General features: G+C 37.6%; 1 protein-coding gene across 1 annotated transcript in view; it reads left to right on the top strand.

Moving 5' to 3' along the window:
- The window catches only part of DCDC1 (doublecortin domain containing 1), a 62493-nt gene that overhangs the window by 4175 nt on the left and 36242 nt on the right, over window positions 1-22076 (top strand). Inside the window, exon 2 of the mRNA XM_050897011.1 lies at window positions 1931-2030. Coding sequence (XP_050752968.1) covers window positions 2022-2030 — 9 coding nt within the window. The 5' untranslated portion in view covers window positions 1931-2021. The remainder of the gene's footprint in view (window positions 1-1930; window positions 2031-22076) is intronic.

The following is a 22076-nucleotide window of genomic DNA, read 5'->3' as shown; positions in this document are numbered from 1 at the left end:
AGCTGAATCTAGACTTTCAGTTAAAAGCTGAGTTCAGTTTTTCTAATTTATTTTTTTATTACTTAAATCAAACATAGATATGCACGTATAAATGTGTGTGTGTATATATTTGTGTGTGGTATTTACTTATTTAAAACAATAAACAAGAAATTCTCTGCATCCCATTTTCACACTTTCCAGTCCTTAAATATGTTGGAAGTTTGTAAACTGCTCTTCAGGCTTGATTTTTGACTTTATTCTTCAGAGAGAACTTTAGAGATAAACTTTATGGGTGGTCTGTGTATCTGTTTTGAGTTGTATTGCATCAAGTATGGAAACTTTCTGTTGCACCAGTTCTAGGTAACTGCAGTGTGCTTCCAGCACTGAGAATTGAATGAAGATCCATAAGAACTGGAAGCAATAGATGGCAGCTTCCATACTGGTTCATAACAACTAGCTGAACTGGTTTACTTGAGCTCATTGAAGTTAACATTTCTTTAAAAAAAATACCTAAAACATGAATTCTAAGACTTTGATCTTAAACTAGTTGTGATTTACATACAAACCTTTTTCAGTGAACTATCCCAATCTGGCTCTTAAACAAGTTTTACTTTAAACCAATTTGTTCTGTAAGAATAGGATTAAACACATAGTTATGCTCTGGATTAGGGATGTTTTAAAGACTGCGTTAAGTACTTAAATTTTCTTCTGAATCAAAAAGGACACTGAAAATATCTGGATTTTTGTTGTTGTACCATGTGGTCATTAAAAAATATAGGAAATAGTCTAAATCTTTTCTGAATAGATTAAGATCTGTCTAGCAGTAAATGGATTCACTTTTATCTAGTTTTTGTTCTTCCCAGATGCTGTAATATGAAGGGAAAATAGAGATGTAGAAAGGACAGTTCAATCAGTGAGAATGAATAAATATTTGTTTCCCCTCTCTTAAAAGAATCATCTAATTAACTTAAATGATAAAGGTTATAGAGCTCTCTGTATGTGGATCATTGTAGCAATGACATAGTCATATTTGACTCAAGTGGTTTTCTTCAAGCTCTCCAAAAGTCCTCTGCATCTAGTTTTTAAGAGCTAATCTCTGCATTTGTTATGCAAAGGGCAGTAAACCACAGGTTCATCTTTCTTTCATTCCCTCCATCTTTTGAGTTATTGTTCCTCTCTCAGTTTCTCTGCACCTGCGTGAGGAGTTGTTTCAGCTGTAATGTAGGAAATGGGTACTGCTCAATGCCTCTTGGTGTAACTCCTACTGTGAGACTTGGCAGAACTTTTAACAGTTGGTTTAGTGGTGCTGGAAGGAACTAGTGTGGGCCCTGTGTGTGTTGTCCAGTAGCATCACCCATTGGCTTCAGGTTTGGCAGCTGTCATGAACTTCCCACTGTTCATACAGTAATATAGTACTTTGTAAGTGAATTAAATATTAAGAAGATTTTAATGCCACCTTTTGCCTTCGATAGCAATAGCTATGGAGTTTTCAAATCCCTCCTTACTTTCTTTTAAGGCAAAAAGTGTCAGAGAAACACCGGGAGTTTCGCAGACCATGTCTATGTCTAGCAAATACTGTGACACAGGGGCTCCAGAGAGCGAAGGAGTGAATGCTGATGGTCGTGAACCACTCCAAGTGCAATTTGGGAGGTTTCACTTGATTGGCTCGCGTGTGCTCTGTAGACTGAATGCCATATTTGCGGTTGGAGAACATCAGATGTGTTGTTGCAACGCAATGTTCTGCTTGGCTTCATATGAAAGGAATCCAGTTCCATGTTCCAAGACTGCTGGTTGAAATGGAGTGTGGGAAGTGGGGATGGCTGGGAGATCTGCCTCAAAGGTGCTTCTCTAGATCTAAATTAAAATGCTAATGTAGATGCATCCAAATGATTACTGAGAGTTGATTGTTGTTTTATTTTGCATCTTTAGCTTGCATGTATTTGTTTTTCAGGTATATGAAGATGACAAAGGCACATGGCAAGTACTTCTTTATTAATGAAAAATAACTGGGAAATTACTTTGAGAATCAATCCAGAGCTATTATGAAAAGAGTAAGTAAATGACCACTTTTAATTCAAGTATTAGATTGTTCAGAATTAAATGATTTTAGGTTTTTACTCAGAAAAATTGGGCTTTTACAGCTTTGATTGGTGACTGCTAGGACTACCACAGAGGATCAATACGTAGGGCCTTTCCTGCATCACAGTGGTAGCAATATCCCTTGTGCAACTGGACACTTGCCAGGTAGGGATCCATGACTCGCTGTGCTCAGACATCTGAGATACAGTCATGGCACTGGTGCACAGGAAGAAGTCTCAGAGGACAAGTGACAATAGAACTGAAGCCCTGGTACAAGCTTACGCTGGCATTTCTACTCCATAGGTAGTTAATGAACATAATGGCATAGCTTCTATCAATGCAACTTTGAGTGAGAGAACAGCTGATTTATCTCCTGCCATGTTATCTTAGCTCAGTCCTTACATAGCCGGCATATTCTTTGAAAACAACGTGTACAAAATCTCTTTATTCTATTCCTTGTCTAACCAGATGGTCATATAATATCACTTTGTTAATTAATTTGAATTTTTTATCCAGATGAATGTGTTTAATTTTGAAAATGATTGCATTTTCTTTTGTGCCTCTTCTGGCAACTGCTTTTACAAAAGTGACAAATGATTTACACTTTCATGATAACTATAATACTTTCTTCCAATTTGATGGGAACGTTAACTTATAGGGTAGTTCTGATAGTAGTCCCTATTCTATAGCCCACCTCTCACGCAGAGAGGTCTTTAAACTACAGATTCATTGTCAATACAGTCACAAAGTTGGTCAGACTGTGTAAACTTCCATATTTTCTGTAAGTAGGTGTCTTTCCTTAATCTGGAGATCATTGTTATGTCAGTAAAATAGTCTGGCTCCAGGGAAGCCTGGTAGAATCTACTACCAATCTGATCTATGCTCAAGTATGACTACTGAAAAAAATAGATTTAATGGATCCATTAAAGAATTCAAATTTGAATCAAATTGCTCTGGCATCATTGAAACACCATCATGTATAAAAGCTAGCTAGTGATCATTCTTGTTATATGTTGAAAATTCATCTGCTTTGAAAGCAGCTGGTAGAAGCTGGCTCCATTCCTGGAGCTCTTTATTGAAAATCTCTTTAAGCTAGCGACAAATTTCTCTTTTCTTTCAGAGAGTGTTTTTCAGTGGTGATAATTTCTGGCAAACCACAAAAATGTGCTCAAAATTTATTTTTAAATTGCATTCAGGGCTATATCCAAGTTCCTGTATAAACTAGTTTTGAATGTCATTTTTATCAGTAGTTCTGTTTCACAGAGCATTCTTCTCCTTCAGAATCAGGTGTCTATAGGAATATTTATTTTAGCCAGGTCAAAATACTGAGTTGTTACTCCAACTGACAAAAAGCCCAGATAAACTGAAAGCTGACGTGTGAGACTTCCTACGTCAATTATCATGAACAAAGTACGCTGAATGAGATCTGTTGGGAGGAGAAAAATAATCTAATAAGCACAAAAGATATTTGAAAGCAGCTTCTTGCTGAATTCAACAAATATGCAGTAACATCAGAAAGAACATGTAGCTGCTACTTTTAAAATACTCTATTTGTGTGTGATGTCTTGTACTCTTCGTTCCTTCCCCAGTGGAGCTTTTTGTTTCATTCTGCTTGTTCCTTCGTTTTTGTTTATGGCAGAACACTTCTACCTAGTAGAGATCCAGGGACAGATTGATACAGTGTTTTTGTAGAATAGTTGATTAGTATTTCCATACTTGTTTTAGTAAACAAAGGTTCTTCTGTTACATGACTGACTTCTGTAGTTTAATTTTATTTCTCTAAATTAAGATTAACCATTGAGAGCTTCACCGCTAGTGCTATCTTTATGTCCAAAGTTGACATAAGAAGAACCTGTCTGAGGTGAAATAATTCCATTCACAAATGGTGCCTTTTCATTTGTGAATAGGCTAATCCAAGAACGGCTTCAAGGGATTATTCTGTGAAAATACATATCTGTCAAATTCAATTTGTCTAATCCAAAGTTGTTTCTTTTCTGTCAATGTTTCACCATTGTTCAGTTCCTGTCACTGTTCTTCATTTTGCAGCACAGTTTCCCCTATGGTGTTTTACTAAGACTTTCACTAGACAAATTTTTAAACTTTGCCACTGTTAGTATCAGTTCTGCCCTATCAATACTGGAAACAGTGGAAGTCTATTCTTGCAAGCCATTAGTGTCAGGCTTGTTTTAAGTAGTTCTGCTCAAAGTCATGTTGCATGACACACAACATTACGTGCTAGATTGTTACCGCTATTGATTGCCAACGGCAGCTGGGTTCGCTAGGGCTGGGGACGATGATGTTAAGGTCTGCACGCTTAGACAAACCTGTTTCACACTGAACAGGAGCCCACCAAGAGCTCTCAAATGCTTATCATATCTCAGTTGAAGGGCAGTGACAAATAGCTTAGAGACTATTAAATCTTAAATTACTCTGTCTTTTTGGATAGAGTACGTGATGACCTTTGCACAGCGTGCCTATTGATGTGAAATTGTTAAGGTATGTTTATGAATAAAGATACCTTTCATATGAACACATTTAGGTCCTTTAAGATACTGTTCATCATTCTCAGATGCTCAGTTCAGAGACCAGAAAACCAAGAAAGGTGGCTGTGCTCAGAATTTTTCCCAGTGATTCCTATATATGTCTCAATGTCTACTTGATGTACAATCTTTCCCTTGGAAAGATACCGGTCACTTTACAGTTTTTGTGTATTAAAGAATCCATCATATTACTATGTACTTATTTAAAAAAACAAATACATGCTGCTTTCTTTTTCAAATTATGCCCAATTTGTTCTACTTTTGTCTGCTAGATTAAACATTCCTTTATATGGGGAGTCAATGCACCACTCAATGTCAATGAAACCCACATTATTTGTAGGTGAATGATGCCACATTTTACTGTAGGGGTCTCTGAGGATAGAACCCCTTGTTTCTGTTGTTGAAACAACAGGGATTGCTACCTATAAGCCCTTTAGTTCCTGGAATCTGCGAGTTGATTAAAGTTCAAACGAATGATTATTTATTTATTTCCTCCACACATAAAAGGCACATAAAACAAGTTGTAAAAATAAAAAAGGACCCCTATGATCTTATTTACACTTTGATCTTTTCTTGATGGTTTCTTGAAGTTCATGTCAGCTTCTTTACTATTCTGTATGTAACATGCTCTACCTTTCCCTGTAAATTTCATTGCTGGTATATTTGCTTTTATTGACATAGCCTTGATTTCCCCTCACTGTTTGCGCAAACTCGTCTTCCTTTTTTTAACACTTTAATGCTTAGCATCTTCAATCCTATATTCACAGTGGAAAAAGTAAGGTTTGTCTAGCAGGGAGACAAGGAGACGTTTGGCAATCCCATACCTCCTCCCATTGGGGAGTTTTCTCCTCCCATATGTATCATTGGGAAATCTTTTATTTCTCCCTCTTCACCTCTTTTCAGTCACCTTGTTCAGGAATACAATAATGAATTGGATATGTCTCTGGAGCTTTAAGCGACCTGCTTGGCATTCCAGTCCTCTTCAGCTCAGGTCTCAGAGCCAGTCTTGGTAAGCTACCTGCTAGAGTTAAGGGAACATGGCTTCATTCCCAGCTCAGTCAACGTACGTAAGGGTTGCAGACCTCTGCCCGTAAGTGCTGGCGGATAAAGGTTCAGTGTCCTCACACTCAATGGTTCCAAAATTCCAGAGAGGTTTGTGAAGACCTCTGTATCTGTTACTGCTTAAGTATGATGTTCAGGATTTTCATGGTCCCTATCTTTGGGCCTGTGGCCTCCATTGGAGATGTTTCACATTTTAAATGTTAGTGAAAGGATTTCTAATTGAAATTGTGTTGATTAAGAACATGGAAGAAGTCTAGCTCTTACGGTAGATCTTTCTTATACAGGTGGGTTGTTTTGTTGTTTAGCACAGGGTATACCTATAGATACTGTCTAGATTTCTCTCCTGCTTGTTTCCTGACTTCATTTTAACCCAAATAAAACTACTTGTTTCTTCCCCTTAGCCTTGCATCTCTAAGAATTAATCTGTCAAAATCTTGACATGAGAAGGGGTATTTTTATGCCTTTCCTGTTTCTTAAATAGTTTGTTTGTCGCTGAGATGTCTGTAGGGATGGCTATCTCCGTGTCAAAATGTGTTACAAGATGCATTAGAGCCTGTTGTGAGTTTCCTGAAGAGGGAACTTAAATGATAAGCTCAGATAAGCTCAACTGGTGGAAAGATGAGGAAGGATGAGGCACAGGTGTGCCTTGCATGGATACTTCAAAGGCAAAAACTCCTCATTATTTGATAATAAGATATATTGGCAACCATGACTGTGGCCTCTGTATGTAATGTGTGGCATAGATATTTCATTATTCCAATGTTTTCATTATCATCAAAATATAATTAGTAGTTTTGCATGGAAATTACATTTTTGCACTGAAATTCATGCTGCAGTCGTCCTTATTTAAGAGACTGATGGCTGGTTGGGTTTTAGTCTCTTAATAGCAATGAAATACCTAATATAAGCTAGTTGTCTAAGCTGTTACGTTGTCAGTGGAGATAGATAATTATGCGAAGTGTCTTGTTTAATCCTAAAACCGGTGTGAATTGCCCCAGGTAGGTGCCTATCTCATCCTATAGATTATAGAAAAATCCTAAACAACTAGCTTAGCTTAGACTAGATGACTTAACTTTTAAAATCTAATTTCTTCTAAGTGAAGCAAGAACTCCTCTTAAACTGGTGGCTGAAATAGTTGTAGTGGTTACTGAAATTTAAATTGTCATGCCTCCATTCCTTCTGTAACTGGATGGAAGAAAATGCACTAGACATAGTTTTTTTTACTTTATCTTCTCCTATATATATCTGATATGTAAATTAGTGATTCAACTACATTTAGAAACATGTTTATAGAAAAACTCAGATTTCAAATAATAAAATGCATTTTTTCATATTGCTACAGACTGTTGAACAAGCATGTAAGATTAAGTGAACAATAAATGCAATTTCAACTATTAGGGTATTATCTTTATCTTTCTATGAGTAGTCATTAGATACTTCAAAGATTGATTTGAACTGATTAATATTCATTAATTCATAGGTATCAGAATACCAAGGCGATTGGTATAACAGTATGGAAAACATTGTTTGGTGTCTAGTGTTCGTTTCCAGTATTTAGTTTCCCACCATCATGTGGCTGGATTATTTAAAAATATAGAAGCCTATATATATGTGTGTGTGTGTGTATATATAATCCCCTCCCATTCTTGAGCTCAAGTGAGAACTTTAATATATCAATTTCATCTATTGCTCTACCTAACTATCCTTGACCTTCCTTAGCATTCGTTCCTAATGTGCCTCTGCTAGGTGTGATTAGGAGGCAATTTAATGCATTGGTAAAATGGAGTGTGAGTAGGTAAGATGGGCACGATTACATACATATGTTTCTTCCAGTGACAAATCTGTTTAAGCAGTCCCTGTGCTCGGCACTTCATCCACATATTACTGCCTGGTTCTCTCTTTTTTTAAGGAAAAAAACCCAAACCTCAGAGGATCAGTTTTCTAGCCTGGTCCATCACATGGCTAAAAAAACAGTTGTAAAAGTGAAGATGTGTGAAGGGTTTGGAACAAATATGAGAAGAGCGGAAGGGGAGATGAGAGCTAGCACCAGAACTGTGGCTGAAGAAACCCAAAATATATGTAACCGTGCTTCAAGAGTTAGTAGTGTTTGCAGAGAAATTGCTTTTTAGTCAGAAGGGAGTGGCAAAAGGAAGAGGTCTTAAGATTCAGAACCATCTTTACAGTGTGATGAAATGGCAAATTGCGTATCAGCGCTATGTGCTGGAGAGCTAGATGCCACTGTTGGAAGGGTGAAGTCTATAAATGAAATACCCTGTGCAACGACGTTCTGAATCGGCTCCTGAAAAAGAAACAATGCCATCCGCCGCGCCTGAGGCTCACAGGCGCTCTAATCGAGGCCACTCTGCGTCGGGCAAGTTAAGAGACGCGGTTGGAGCTTGTTAAACGAGGCTGGCAGTATACCGTCGAACTATTGATCATCTAGGGTTTGGCAGGAGAGAGAGGAGCTCTCCCGCGAAAAGCGGAGCGAGCTCGGCAAGAGCACAAGCGACGGAGAGTGCGGGGCGCGGGCAGGCCGGCCGCCGTGGGCGGGAGCGGCCGGGCCGGGCCGGGCGGCGGTCCTGCCGCCCCCCCTGCCGGCTGAAAGCCCGCGCTCCCTGCCTGCCTGGCAGCGGGCTAAGCGCCGCGCCCGTTCCACGCTCCGTTCAGCGTCCCGCGTGAATTTAACTACCGTTTGTTCGGGCTTCGCTTGCTATGAAGTAAAACCGGTTTGTCACAGATGTTCGCCTGGTTAGCTTTTTTTTTTGTTTTTCATTGTTGTTGGCGCGATTCGGCAAAGGCTTCGGTGCTTAGCGTGCTGCAGACCGTCGGGCCTCGGTCTTCCCGCTCAGCTTTTTGATAAGAAAGGGCAGGAAATTAAAACTCCACTTTTATTGAAGAGTGAGCGGAAAAAAAAAATAATTAAAAATGGGGGTTTCTTATGGTAGAGACTACAGGTAGGAGCTAAGTGTTTGTGACTGTCAGCAATATCTTCGCTGTCAAACTAACACGAGGGGAAGTTTGATAACCTCCAGGTAAAAGCCCTTTGATTTTTATTTTAAATTCCAATAAAATTTTAGAGGTCTTGTTTGAGGCAGGATTGTTTGTGGAATATGACATCGCTGTCTCTACTTTCTGTCTTAATGCCTTGTCATAGTTCTTGATGTCTGCCTGTCAGCACAGCAAGAGGGATTTTTTCATGTCTGAATAGTCACCTTAATGATAGCAGATGGAAACACCACAGGGGGTCCAAGCCCATCACACTGTCATTGTCACAGACTGCCCTGACCTGTTTCCACTCCTCTATTTTTTTGTCCCTTTTTAAAGGAGAAATGGATGGTAATTGAAAAGGATCTTAAGCAAGACTTAGGAAGCTGCAGACAACATGATTCCCCGCTATCTCTCTCTGTTTTCACAAATAAAGTCTTAACCTCTTAAGCACCAATAAGAGTGGAAAGAAAGCTAAATTGGTAAAGCTTTATAAAGATTGGCCTACCAAAGCTTTTTCTTTTCCCTCCTCAGGATACATCCAAGCTGTGTTACATCCTCATCATGGTTGGCGGGTGTTTAATTCCTTAGATATATTCTTTTTTGCATGGAATTACAGATTTCCTAAGGAAAAATGTGTATGCACTATCAATTCGTTGCTGTGCTATGTGTTTTGATCATGCTGAAGTATCATGAAGTTATGCATATTGACAGGAAACTTCTAGACTCATGTATAAAACTAGTTGTGAAGACTCATAAATTCACTGTTGTTTGCATTAGTATTTTAGGATTATTTTTTATTAAGATTCTCTAATCTGATTTACAAAAATTGTGTTAAATTACAATCAGTTAGGATTTAGGTTTTGGTTTTGTAGTAATTTTTTATTAAAAAAACCTTAAAATCATTAAAACTTTAAGAAAGTGATATGTCAATGGAATAGTGAAAGAGAACTTTAGTTATATATAGGCTTTTGTTTAATATCACATAATACCAAAATATCCTGTGGTGTTTAGCTGCCTGCCGGGTTAAACCACGACACCTTCATATCCCTAGAGGAAAAATCAAAAGCTATCAATATTACTGGATCATAAGTAAACTGCAGAAAGTTAGGACTGTGATGTTTTACAGTGAAAGTATGAGTTGTGAAGTGTCAAAAAAGCTTTGTACATGGATTTGAATGTCCTTTCTGCCATACAGAAATAACACTCTTTTTCCAATTTTAAATGTTAGAGTAGGTTTAAACAATTTTGTTAGCCCAAATACTTTTCATAATTCTAGTTTCTTAAATGTATGTTTTATCAGCCTCAAAACTATTTAACCACATTTTGGCTGGAATATATAAAATGCATTCTTAAGTTGAAATAGCATCATATACTAATTATCTCCATTGTTACTCAGAAGCTAAATAAAAATGCAGAATAGCATCAAAGCTAGGTTAATTTCTTAAAATCTTGGACGAAAACAAGTTCAGGATGCAGAAGAAATAGTGAAGTAAATTAAATAATTTTGTAGAGTATTCCATTTAAATGAAAATGGCACGCTATGAGAATTAAAGGTTTTTAGGTACTAAAAGGTGAGACACTTGCTGGGTTTGGGTTTTTTTTTTCCCCAGAATCACCTTGAAATTCTTACATCCGATTAAATTAAATGTAGTAAATGACTATGCACTTTTGAAAAAGCTACTAGGCACCTGTCTAAATCCTTAGGCAATGAGTTACCTTTAAAAGTCTGGCTGTGATCTGGATGTTTGACTGCACCAGTGATCAAGCTAACTGCTTTTTTAAAATGCCTGTGCTAAATCTATGTTCAGTAATACTCTAGGTAAATTCAGAATCAATGAAAATTGGAAAGTAAGCTAAAAAATACTCAGTGGTAAATCTTCCAGTCATTGTTCAGAAAAGATTCTAACTGAAATACATTATTCCTTTTATTTTACTTTCTTATTTTATATAAGCCAATTTGACTGTATTTCATATATCAGAAAAGGATTGCTTTGGCTATTCTTATAGCCATACTCAAATGACCAGCTTTAAACCAATAAGATATACTAGTTCATAATTTAATGGAAAACAGAAGGTGGACTATTACATGATTATTAATAATCAGTAGTTACAGTAGTCTGATTTCAAAAGCAATCTTACTCTTCCCCCCCCACCTCCAGTCAATCTATGATGGATTTCCTTAGAAGGACAGTAATGCATTGTGCAAATAACATATGTTTTGTTTTATACATCTTATAAATTTTTTATTTCACATATTTTGGTGTGTGTTTCTTTTACTGTGTTATGAAGTTATATTTCAGTCCACTAAATAATTCTTACTGTAAAGTCAAACTAACAACTAAAACTGGCTAATTTCACCAGAGTTAATTAAAAGTAGTTTTGTTTGGTTTTTAAGTTGAGCTGCCTTTTCAATACCCCTGCAGTAAAAACCAAACATACCAAATAAACCCAGGGAAAAAAAGAGGATTTAAAAACAAACAAAAAGCTTCCTCCCCCCAAAAAATGAGAAGCCCCCAAACCATTAACCTTGATTTCTGATTATCTGCCTGAAATACCCAAATCGACAACAGGAAAATAAATACCAGCATAGTGGAAACTGTTTATGCACAAAATACTATAAAGTGTACACAGTGGAAAATGTTGAAGGAAAAGACATACACAATTTTTTTTTTCAAATTTATCTGAATAATACTTATCCTAGCTGTGACTTGTATCTGAAAATAATCAATGAATTTTTAAGACAAGTCTCTTATATCCTTTAATAAAAAGAGAATACTTTGTTCCTACTTTTATTTTCTAACAGATTGATTGCTTTCAGATATGTAACTGTATAACAGGTCATCTAACAGTAACAATCTTCAATGGATATTTCATCATTGTAGTTCAGGTAAATAATATTAAAATATGCATAATTTCCTAATATTTTATCTAAAGACATTTATAATGCTTATAAGTCATGAATAGTAACCAACCATCACCTTTATCATCAGTGTAAAGACAATCATATAGTTCCAATATCTTTCTTTCCAAACAGTTCTTATTTGTGCCAGTATAAAATCTAGTACTAAGATGCCAATCACATTGAATTGTTCCCTATAACCTATAGGTTAAAAAAGACAAAAAGCTGGTTGCTGAGAGAGTTAGTATCTGAGTTGGAAGTACCTCAACTACTACCAGCGAGTGGCTGTTAGTTTTCTGTCCAACATATAAAAATGCAATATAGGTGTTATTATTTCCTTAATTCACTCTGCAGAACATTCATTGCTATGTTTACTGGCTCTGTATTTATAATCTCATTACTGGCTTTGCAGCCATTTGATTTTACTCAAAGGTCAGCTTTGATGTTATTTCTATTTCCAGATCTCCCTTAAATTGTGTTCTGAGGTTGACCTTTGACAGAGCAACTGCAGCTGAAAACAGTGGTGTTACAGTTTATTTATAAAACTTTTCTGAATCCTAATGTTTATCTGCTGATTGGATGTGACAAGTGCATTAATTCCCACTTTGTCAAAGTTCTCTGATATAATAAAATAATTAGGCTTAGAGAAAGAGTGGGGGAAAGAGACTTTAAAAAAAAAAAAATTAAAACATTGAAAAGCTAGCCTTGTCAATCTCCCTAGAAATGTGCTGACTGATAACAATGTAGCAGAACATTACTTTATCACCAGTTTTTCATGGTTTGAATAGGTACAAAAATTAGTCAATTTATTACATCCTTCTTATAACAGGATGTATCCTACAATAGATAGGAATACCATCTCCATTCCTGTCCGCAAAAGTTTAATAGGTTATTTCAATTCAGTGCTTACTGGAAATTGAAAAAAAACATGAAGGACACTTGTTTTGACATTTGCTAAAATGTACCTTAAGTAAAAATGCCAATATGCTAAAACAGAAGCTGCTTAGGTTTCTTCATGCCTTATGTGCACTTTCGTCCCTTGTAGAATCTTCATCCTGTAAGTGCTTGCCACATCCAAGTTCCAAGCAGTCAACATCAAGCATACGACTAGCTTCGCTCAGTTTCAGGAGAATGCTTATGTGGTCAGAACAGGCAGACATGTGTTTTGCAGAATTAGGATCTATATTTCCATTATTACATGTACATACTGATTTTTAAGTACTAGCCAAGAAAGTCAGTTATCTACAATAATAATAGCCTACACTTATCTTTCTCAAGTCTTCCATTGCTATTGCTCGCCGGCTGGCTATTTGAAGGATAGTTGAGGTTTGCACAAGCAAGTTCTGTTTTTATACAATTATTTAACATAATGCTTGTGTGCATCTATAACAAGTAGTCACAATGTTTGCTTAGTCATAGTCTATCTTTTCCATCTTCTCTCCTGTGCCCAGTTTTGCTGAGGTGCCATAAGTAAGGTTTGCGGCACTTCACTGTGAGTGCACAGTTTTTCCTGCAGGATGGCTCACATGTGTGGGTACAGAATCCAAGTTGAGTCTATAATTATGAAAACCTCAGGAACATATCTGTCAGGATGAACTTTATTTCTGTTTCTATATTAGTATGGGATAGCATTAACTTTTCACAGGGAAATAGTAGAAACTTCAGGAAATGGAATGTATACCACTTGATGTTGGTTACAAATACTGGGGGCCAACCTGCCCATCAGTGAAGTTCATGGCAAAATTCCAAGCCTGCAGGAAACCTTGTATTCCCCTGGAAACATGGTGCCAGAAAACTGGTTTGCCATCTTTATCTTCCTCTCTAGAGCTTGCAATTTGGAGAAAACATCAGAAGCTGAGAGAGAAAATATGTCTGGAACATCACTATACTCATAATCCCTGGAATCAGTATTGTTGTGATTGTTTGGAATAGTTTGAGGACTGTTTTATGCTGCATCTGGGGTCAGGGCAAAACCAGTATTAGATGATAATTTCTTTTTTTCTTTGTTCCAGTTCAACTGGAAGGATGGCATGGAACTTGTGTCCATTTTATATCGTTTCAGTTTACTTCAGCTTTATGTTGATTATTATTAGTTATGCTATCATAAAACACTTCAATTATGTCTCATTGGTACATTTCATTGTGTTTTCTAAACAGTAATATGAGGCCAAAATGGAATTCTTATATGAGAAAACACTAGCTTAAGAAAATACAACCTTGCCAAAGCTCTAAAAATCAATCTCTTTGCCTTTGTTTACCCTTAGTTGGAAAGCTTGTTCAGGACTACCAGAAAATATCTGGGGTACAGACTAACATGCACTTCACAGCTTGGCCAGGATTGATATGAAAAGCTGTTATGTGCAGTAGACAGTGTATTCATTTTTGTTGCAACATAATAAAACTGATGTTGCTTAAGAGTTATTTTATGTACCTGATTCTCACTTCCTTTTTTTTACGATTTAAGATCTTAAATTTTCCTTGTATGGCGTGTTACAGTTCTGTTAATTTTTACAGATGTGCCATAAATTCACATCCTCCAAGGGTTAAAGATGTTTTCGATATTTGTTTCATGTAAGATTTGGAAGTGAATGTATGTCAAACATATCTGTAGGAAAAGATACTGGAAGCATATCTTTGTATTGTATTTATATAAAATAGCATTTTAGAATATTATTCTGATACCAATGTGATGGGTTGACCCCGGCTGGAAGCCAGGTGCCCACCAAAGCCGCTCTATCACTCCCCATCCTCAGCTGGACAGGGGAGAGAAAATATAACAAAATGCTCATGGGTCGAGATAAGGACAGGGAGATCACTCAGTAATTACCATCACGGGCAAAACAGACTCAACTTGGGGGGGGAAAAAAAAAAGTAATTTAATTTATTACTAGTCAAATCAGAATAGAGTAATGAGAAATAAAACCAAGTCCTAAAAACACCTTCCCCCCACCCCTCCCTTCTTCCCGGGCTTAACTTTACTCCTGAATTTTCTACCTCCTCCCCTCAAGTGGTGCAGGGGGACGGGAATGGGGGTTTGGGTCAGTTCATCACACATCGTTTCTGCCACTCCTTTCTCCTCAGGGGGAGGACTCCTCACGCTCTTCCCCTGCTCCAGCGTGGGATCCCTCCCACGGGAGACAGTCCTCCACAAATTTCTCCAATGTGAGTCCTTCCCACGGGCTGCAGTTCTTCACGAACTGCTCCAGCGTGGGTCCCTTCCACGGGGTGCAGTCCTTCAGGAACAGACTGCTCCAGCGTGGGTCCCCCACAGGGTCACAAGCCCTGCCAGCAAACCTGCTCCAGCGTGGGCTCCTCTCTCCACGGGTCCACAGGTCCTGCCAGGAGCCTGCTCCAGCATGGGCTTCCCACAGGGTCACAGTCTCCTTTGGGCGCATCCCCCTGCTCCAGCATGGGGTCCTCCACAGGCTGCAGGTGGAGATCTGCTCTGGCGCCTGGAGCACCTCCTCCCCCTCCTTCACTGACCTTGGTGTCTGCAGAGTTGTTCCTCTCGCATATTCTCACTGCTCTCTCTTGCTGCAACTGCTACTCCCCTGTAACTTCTGTTCCCTTTCTTAAATATGCTGTCACAGAGGCACTACCACTGTTGCTGATGGGCTCAGCCTTGGCCAGCAGCGGGTCCGTCTTGGAACCTGCTGGCATTGACTTTATGGGACATAGGGGAAGCTTCTAACAGCTTCTCACAGAAGCAACTCCTATAGCCCCCCCCCGTTACCAAAACCTTGCCACGCCAACCCAATACACCATAATTTTTTTACATAAAGGGTCTCAATGCAGAAGTAATTAGCTTATGAAATCAAATGTATTAGTAACTGAATACTTAGGTTTTTAGGTACAAATTAAACTTTTTACTTATGTAAAATAAAGAGGCAATTTATCCCTAAGAAGCAGGTACTGAACTAGGATTGATAACCCGTATGGCATAAAGTAGTTATCTACTCTGAGTTATCTAGACTACCTTTATAGTTAATTGAGGTGAATGTACATTTGTAAAGAGCTATTAATTTTATCGTAAAGTAAATTTCTAGATAGGTTTCCTGAATTGCACTCCATTGGTGCTTATTTCTCATCATTGGCTATAGAGCTGGATTGGCTCAGATGTAGGTATCTAAAGAGAACGGAAATGAGCCTCACTTCTATGGCTATTCCTGACTCAGCAGTGGACAAGCCAGTTGACTTGTCTTAGAAGAATTTAAATAATTTTGGTTAGAGGGTCTTTACACAGCAGTTTGCCACTATGATCATTGCAATGCGATCAGTTTTGGATAAATTCCTGATCTGACTCCATTACTGTATCAACTCAGTAGACAGCACTGGAACTGTTAGTTCCCTTTCTTGGTGGGATGCAAGACGGGTGCATGCAGAAGAAGCCAGAAGAGATTAGTACTTCTCTGACTTGAAGACTTTAGTTTTACCCAACTTCATTTTTGCAACAGAATAGTAATTTGCTTAACAATTTTTTCAAAATAGTCAACTTAAACAGTGTTTATTCATTTTGCAATGGTTTTGTATTTTATCAGCTCACAGTGATCTGATGTCTCTCAAAGCAATGTTATGATCAGGAATGTCTGAATATTCCTAGTACAAATATATTATAAAAATGAAAGGAATAGCTAATACAAACTTTAAGCCAGAAATTGTGCTTGTATCTTGTGGCTTTGATATTAGAAAACAGGATGAAAGAATCCAACAGTTATGCATCTGGAATGAACACTATATTATAAATTGTAATGTGATATCTTCAAGAGGGACTTTTTAAAGCTAAATTCAGGGTAAAGGTGCCAGATACAGTATTTTTGTTTTCAGAATCTTAAAGTTCAGTGAGGTACAGAAAGCACTAAGAGGATTACACCAAGAGGGAAAAGGCTCAGATGCATGTTCTGGATGTATATACTTTAAAAATGTCTTCAGGTTTAGGTATTAGAGCTGAGCCCCTGGGTGTTACTTTTAATCTTTTATTGCCAAGTAAAACCTTTCCAGCAGAGGAGAATTCAGGATGTATAATCCTTGTGCATAAGCCTGGGATTGTAGCTAACCTTGACAATTACAGCCTGTTGTTCTTTTATCACTGAGGAAGATCATCTATAAACCAGCAAGTTGGGATAGACAACCATCAACTGATATAATCTCTCAGCATTTTATCAGCTGTTTTGGGTTTTTTGAGGGGGCCGGGGGAGAGTTGTTGTTGTTGGGATTTTTTGACAAATAAGTATTGCCCTTGTAGAGTTCAGCAGTCTATTTCTGCTAAGAGTTTTAGAAGAGTTATTATGTACCCTTCTGTGTTCTTGATCTTTTGCAGAATGGAACAATTTAAATTTCTCTGTAAAGGTTGCTAATTTCTTTCATTCACAGTGGGAAATTTTCAGTGTTTTATGGATAATTCAAGTCTGACTTTCCATCATGCTATTGCATGTTGTGTATAACCATTCGGTCAAGGTACTTTGAATAGAAGAAAGCATAACAGATGAAAATAATTGAGACCCATTTATGAATTAAACACCTTAAGTAGAGCTTTAGCCCTTAACTATAGTTTGACAAAGTATTCATAGTAATTGGAATGAATTTTTGTCAATATAAAAACCAAGAGGACAAAACTTATATTACCTACAGTATTGATTTGACTGCAGTGGCGTTCTTTATTGAAGTGTTTTCCCCCCTAATATTTTTAATATTACAAAGTTTCACTTAGCTAACTAGTGAACAAACCCTTTTTTATTCTCTAATTTACGTTTTTTGTTTGATTCTGTAGGCTTTTATTAGATGCATTGTACTCTTGTCTGCATTTCTAAGTTTTATAACTTTATTAAAGGAGAATTTGGTGTTTGTCTCATGAATGCTTAAAGAAAACTCCTAAGTGCGATAAAGGCACCCTGTCTGTAATGTGTGATATAATAGTTTGTGTAGCACAGTAAAACAATTGGTATAATTTTGCTTGCTGTTTGCAAACTTCACAAACTTGCAACTTTGTTTGCAACTTTGACTGCTCTAGCTCAGCTAATTCCTCTGTAACTGACTCTCATGGGCTGGTCGCCTTGAACAAACTGTAAAATAAATTGAAAAAGTTTAAGTCCCCCAAAAGAAAGTTAATGGCCAGTCATTTCTATAGATGGTATTTCTTCTGGTTCTGCATTTTTAAACATTTCAAGTGGGATAAGAGGAGCATGATGTTGACTCTTTAGGTACTGTCACAACCTTGATGCCTCTTTGTATTCCTGGGAGTTGGTCTGTGATCAACGACTAAATGAAATATTGAAAGGTTAAAACCTTTAACCTAAAGTTAATTCATTAATATTACTATGCTTCACAGATTTTTCTTCATCACTTGTGCAAATAGGCCAATTCAATAACTCTTATATAAAAAAATATTGTATACACAGAAAGATAGCTTTGCATTGTAAGTCCAAAGTGCATTTTGTATTAACAGATATACTTTGATTTTGTTACCAGAGTAAAATTGTAAGTATAATAACATTAATTTATTTTGATAGGTTTAGGCTGATCCCAAGGTTTTGTGCCTTTGCCACTGAGAAAATGATGATGGCATTTCCCAGAGAAAACGCTCTTGGAAGCTATCAGTACCACTGATGTTCTGGCCTCTGGCTAATGTATGGCTGATCACCAGATATTGTACCCATAGGCAGTGATACTTTCTTTTGTGACAACATGAAAAATCAGCCATGAACGTAAACTGTATGGGTATCTGAACTGCACTTTGCAGTCTGAATTGTTCGTGCGAATGTACAATATTCATATTTTGTAGGATGTTGTAAAAGCTTAAAGTTCATCAGAGTTTCATAAGAACTGTATTAAATACTTTTGGTTTGATTTCCTCAAAGAACAAAGTGTATCTCTGTCTCCATATTCCTGTATAGTTTGGGTTTTTTTTCCTTAAGATCTTTTCCTTAAGGACTGTTGTGGTTTAACCCCAGTCAGCAGCCCAGCACCACGCAGCCGCTCCCTCGCTACCCTCCCCCCACCCTGCTCCCGGTGGGATGGGGAGGAGAATCGGGAAAGAAGGCAGAAGCCGTGAGATGAGATAAGAACAGTTTAATAACTAAAGTAAAATATAATACTAACAATAATAATAATGAAATATAATAGTAATAATAATAACAATAATAATAATGAAAAGGAATATTAAAAAAAAAAGGGGGGGGTGGAAAAAAAAGAAAAAAACCCCAGTGATGCACAATACAATTGCTCACCACCCGCTGACCGATGCCAGAGCCACGATCCGCCCCTCCCGGCCAACTCCCCCCTGTTTATATACTAAGCATGACGTTCTATGGTATGGAATATCTCTTTGGCTAGTTTGGGTCAGCTGCCCTGGTTGTGCTCCCTCCCAGCTTCTTGCACACCTGCTTGCTGGCAGAGCATGGGAAACTGAAAAGTCCTTGGCTTAAGATAAGCACTACTGAGCAACAACTAAAACCTCAGAGTGTTATCAACATCATTCTCACACTCAATCCAAAACACACCACTGTACCAGCTACTAAAAAGAAAGTTAACTCTGTCCCAGCTGAAACCAGGACAGATCATGAAGTCATTTCAGTGTGAAATTTAACAGGTAAGGTATTTTTAAAAAAGTCATTCAAGTCTCATGAAAATATATTGGATGGTAGAAAGAGTATAGCGTAAGCACAAGTCTAATTAGGTACCAAGGAATCCACAAAGGAATGAACCATGTCTCACAGCTGAGCTGTTGAACTGCAGTTTTTCACCTTACCTACTTGTACACTGCGAATCCAACTTGAAGTCATAAATCCATAAATAAACTAAGCTTCACTAATTCTGTTTTCCCATAACTAGTTGCTCTTTCCTTTTGAAGACTGAATTTCCTCTGTATAATGCATGTTGCTCCAACTTGCGCTGACCAGCAGAGGTTCTGCTACGGTTTGGGACAGCGAACAGGAAATTATCAACCTGAACAGAAATATTGTCCCTTCTGTCAGTCTTACAAACACTGATTAATTCTGCAAGAAGATACAATGAAACATCTGTTGCAATTACCTCTTTGTGCGAGTGTTACTTCTAACAAAGGGTTGCCATTTATGAAAACGACTCTGATCTTCCTTGTGTCACAAGACGCATGGGAGCTATACCATCTCTGCTCCCAACAAGTGTGGAGGAGGAGATGAGAGGAAGGACAGTCCTTCTGATGTTTCTGTCAGGTGTGGGCTGTAGAAGGCTTGAAAGTGCCTGTGGAAAGGCAGTAAGGAGAGCTGACTCTTCTTTCACTGTGTTTGCACTCTCACTGGATTTTGAATATTTTCTTCATGACAACAACAGTGGTTTTGGTACTTCTTTGAAGTTGAAAAGGCTAGATTGATTTGAATTCCAAAGAGAATTGAATTTTATAACCTGGGAATCTATACCATGCAGGAACAATAATCTCTCAGGCTAAAACATAAATAATATACTATAAAAAGATATTCCTTAGTTTACTTGTTAGGAGATAATCTCTAGTTTCTTTAATTTTGCCAATGTAATGATCGTGCAAGTCACCATGAGGAAAAAATAATCTTAAAATGCTTCTAGTGTAAATAAGCCTCTCACTTTTATTTTTTTGAAGTAAAATATTGCGGGGAAATCTGAGCCAATATTCACAGGGGAGGGGGCAGGGGAAGTTGGCTTTTGTGTTTGGTTTTGGTTTTTTCCCTGTACCCTTATCAAGTGGCAGAGAAAGCTTTACTGTGCTTGGAAGGAATTATAGTGTCTAAGCCTTGTGGTCATGGAAGCATAAGCTGATGACAGAAAGTAGTCATAAGAAAAGTAAAGACACAACTGAAAGCTTCTAACTAATCTTTCCTTGAAAAAGGCATGGTTGAAAATAATACTAGAATTTAATGTAACTCATTGTCCTTATCAATACCCTGTAAATACTATAAGGAATAGAAAAAAACCTGAATATCAGATAATTCCTGAACAACACAAGTAAGCTATCTGTTTGAAATTGTTACCACTCCTATCTAACTTTAAAATTCATTCACTTAAAATACACCTTTCCAACTATCTTGGAAAACATATGTATGGAAAACATATGCCAGATGTTCTGGCAAATTACCAAGGTCAGTAGGTTTGCCTAGAGAAGGCATAAGTCACTGCAAACTTCACTTGATTCTAGGCTTTTATTCCAACTATCTCTTGTTCAAGATCAGGACTCAATTGTTAGATTTCATTTCTAATTTTTTTCCTCTGTGATTCAGCCCTATGTTCCTCTCATATTTCATTGGAAAACAAAATATAGGTTAGATTTTTTTCTTACACTTTCACATCATTTAGTAGCAGTTTCTCTTATTTTCAGTCTGGAATTTTCCTAACTAGCAAAGTGATATTTTGAAACTTCAGTAACAATAATTTGTTCTTATCAGGAAACAAGTTATCTGTATAGTTTTAATCATTCCTTTTTGTAGTATGAAGATAGCTAGCTAGCAATAAATAATATGGACTTCTATAAGGTTCATAAAAGTTTTAGAAAAATACAGTAGAGGCTATGTAGTTAACATCTGGTTTTCACATATTGAATTGGATTTTTCTTAATTTTTTTCTATACCTTTTCACTGCAGCGCTGTGTGGGAGATTTACTGTTCGTAGCAACTGCTATATATGCACTCAGACCGTACAACAAAGAATGATATAGGGGAGAAGTTGGTAAAGTTGAGTGAGCCCAGCGGAGAGCCACCAAAATAGTCAAGGGGCTGGAGTGTGCGCAAAGAGGCTGTGGGAAGTGAGCTTGTTTAGCCTGGAGTAAGGGAGCTTTCGGGACACCGAATAGCAGCCTTCTAATACCTATAAGGATGTTACTAGTAAGATGAATCCAGGCTCTTCGGAGGTCCATGGTGGGAGAATGAAAGACAATAGTCATAAATTGAAAGAGGAGGTTTAACGATATAAGATGAAAAATATTCCCTTTAAGGATGATTAAGCATTGAAACAAGGTGCCAAAAGGGTTATGGAATCTCCATCCTTGGAGGTTTTCCAGACCTGAAAGGACTAAGCACTGAAAAACTAGGTCGAATTCAGTGATGAGTCAGCTCTGAATAGGATTTTGGAGCAGATGAACTCCTAAGGTCCCTTGCAACATGAATGATTCTGTGCCTTAATCTTTTATTTTTTTCCTTTGTCACCAAAGCCTTACAAAAGCCTTTTCTTGATGAAACATTTTCTAAAAACAATGGAGCTGATGTGATCCTGCATTTCACTGTGGTCTTCCTACTCTGCTACAATGCAAATGGGGTAAAACAGCTCCTTGTGAAATACCTTTAACTGGACTGCCTTCATAGTCAAGTTATCCCTGTTTTTCCGTTCTCTTAACTGACAGCAGAGGGAGCATATTCAAATGAGAGTTCATATTCAAATTCTGGAGAAGGGTCGAGACAAGGTCTTTGATACTAAGTTATTGGCTAGCCCAGAGTAATACTTCTATTTCTTGGCAGGGATCCTGTTGGAGACGATGGAAACTGTGGGGGAAACTACTACTGCTGTCCTATTCTTGACTCTCCCTTTCTGAA

This window comes from Gymnogyps californianus, chromosome 5 (genome assembly GCF_018139145.2).
Source record: "Gymnogyps californianus isolate 813 chromosome 5, ASM1813914v2, whole genome shotgun sequence".
Taxonomy (NCBI): Eukaryota; Metazoa; Chordata; class Aves; order Accipitriformes; family Cathartidae; genus Gymnogyps; species Gymnogyps californianus.
Note: the sequence above shows the minus strand (reverse complement) of the source record. Positions and strands in the feature narration are given on the sequence as shown.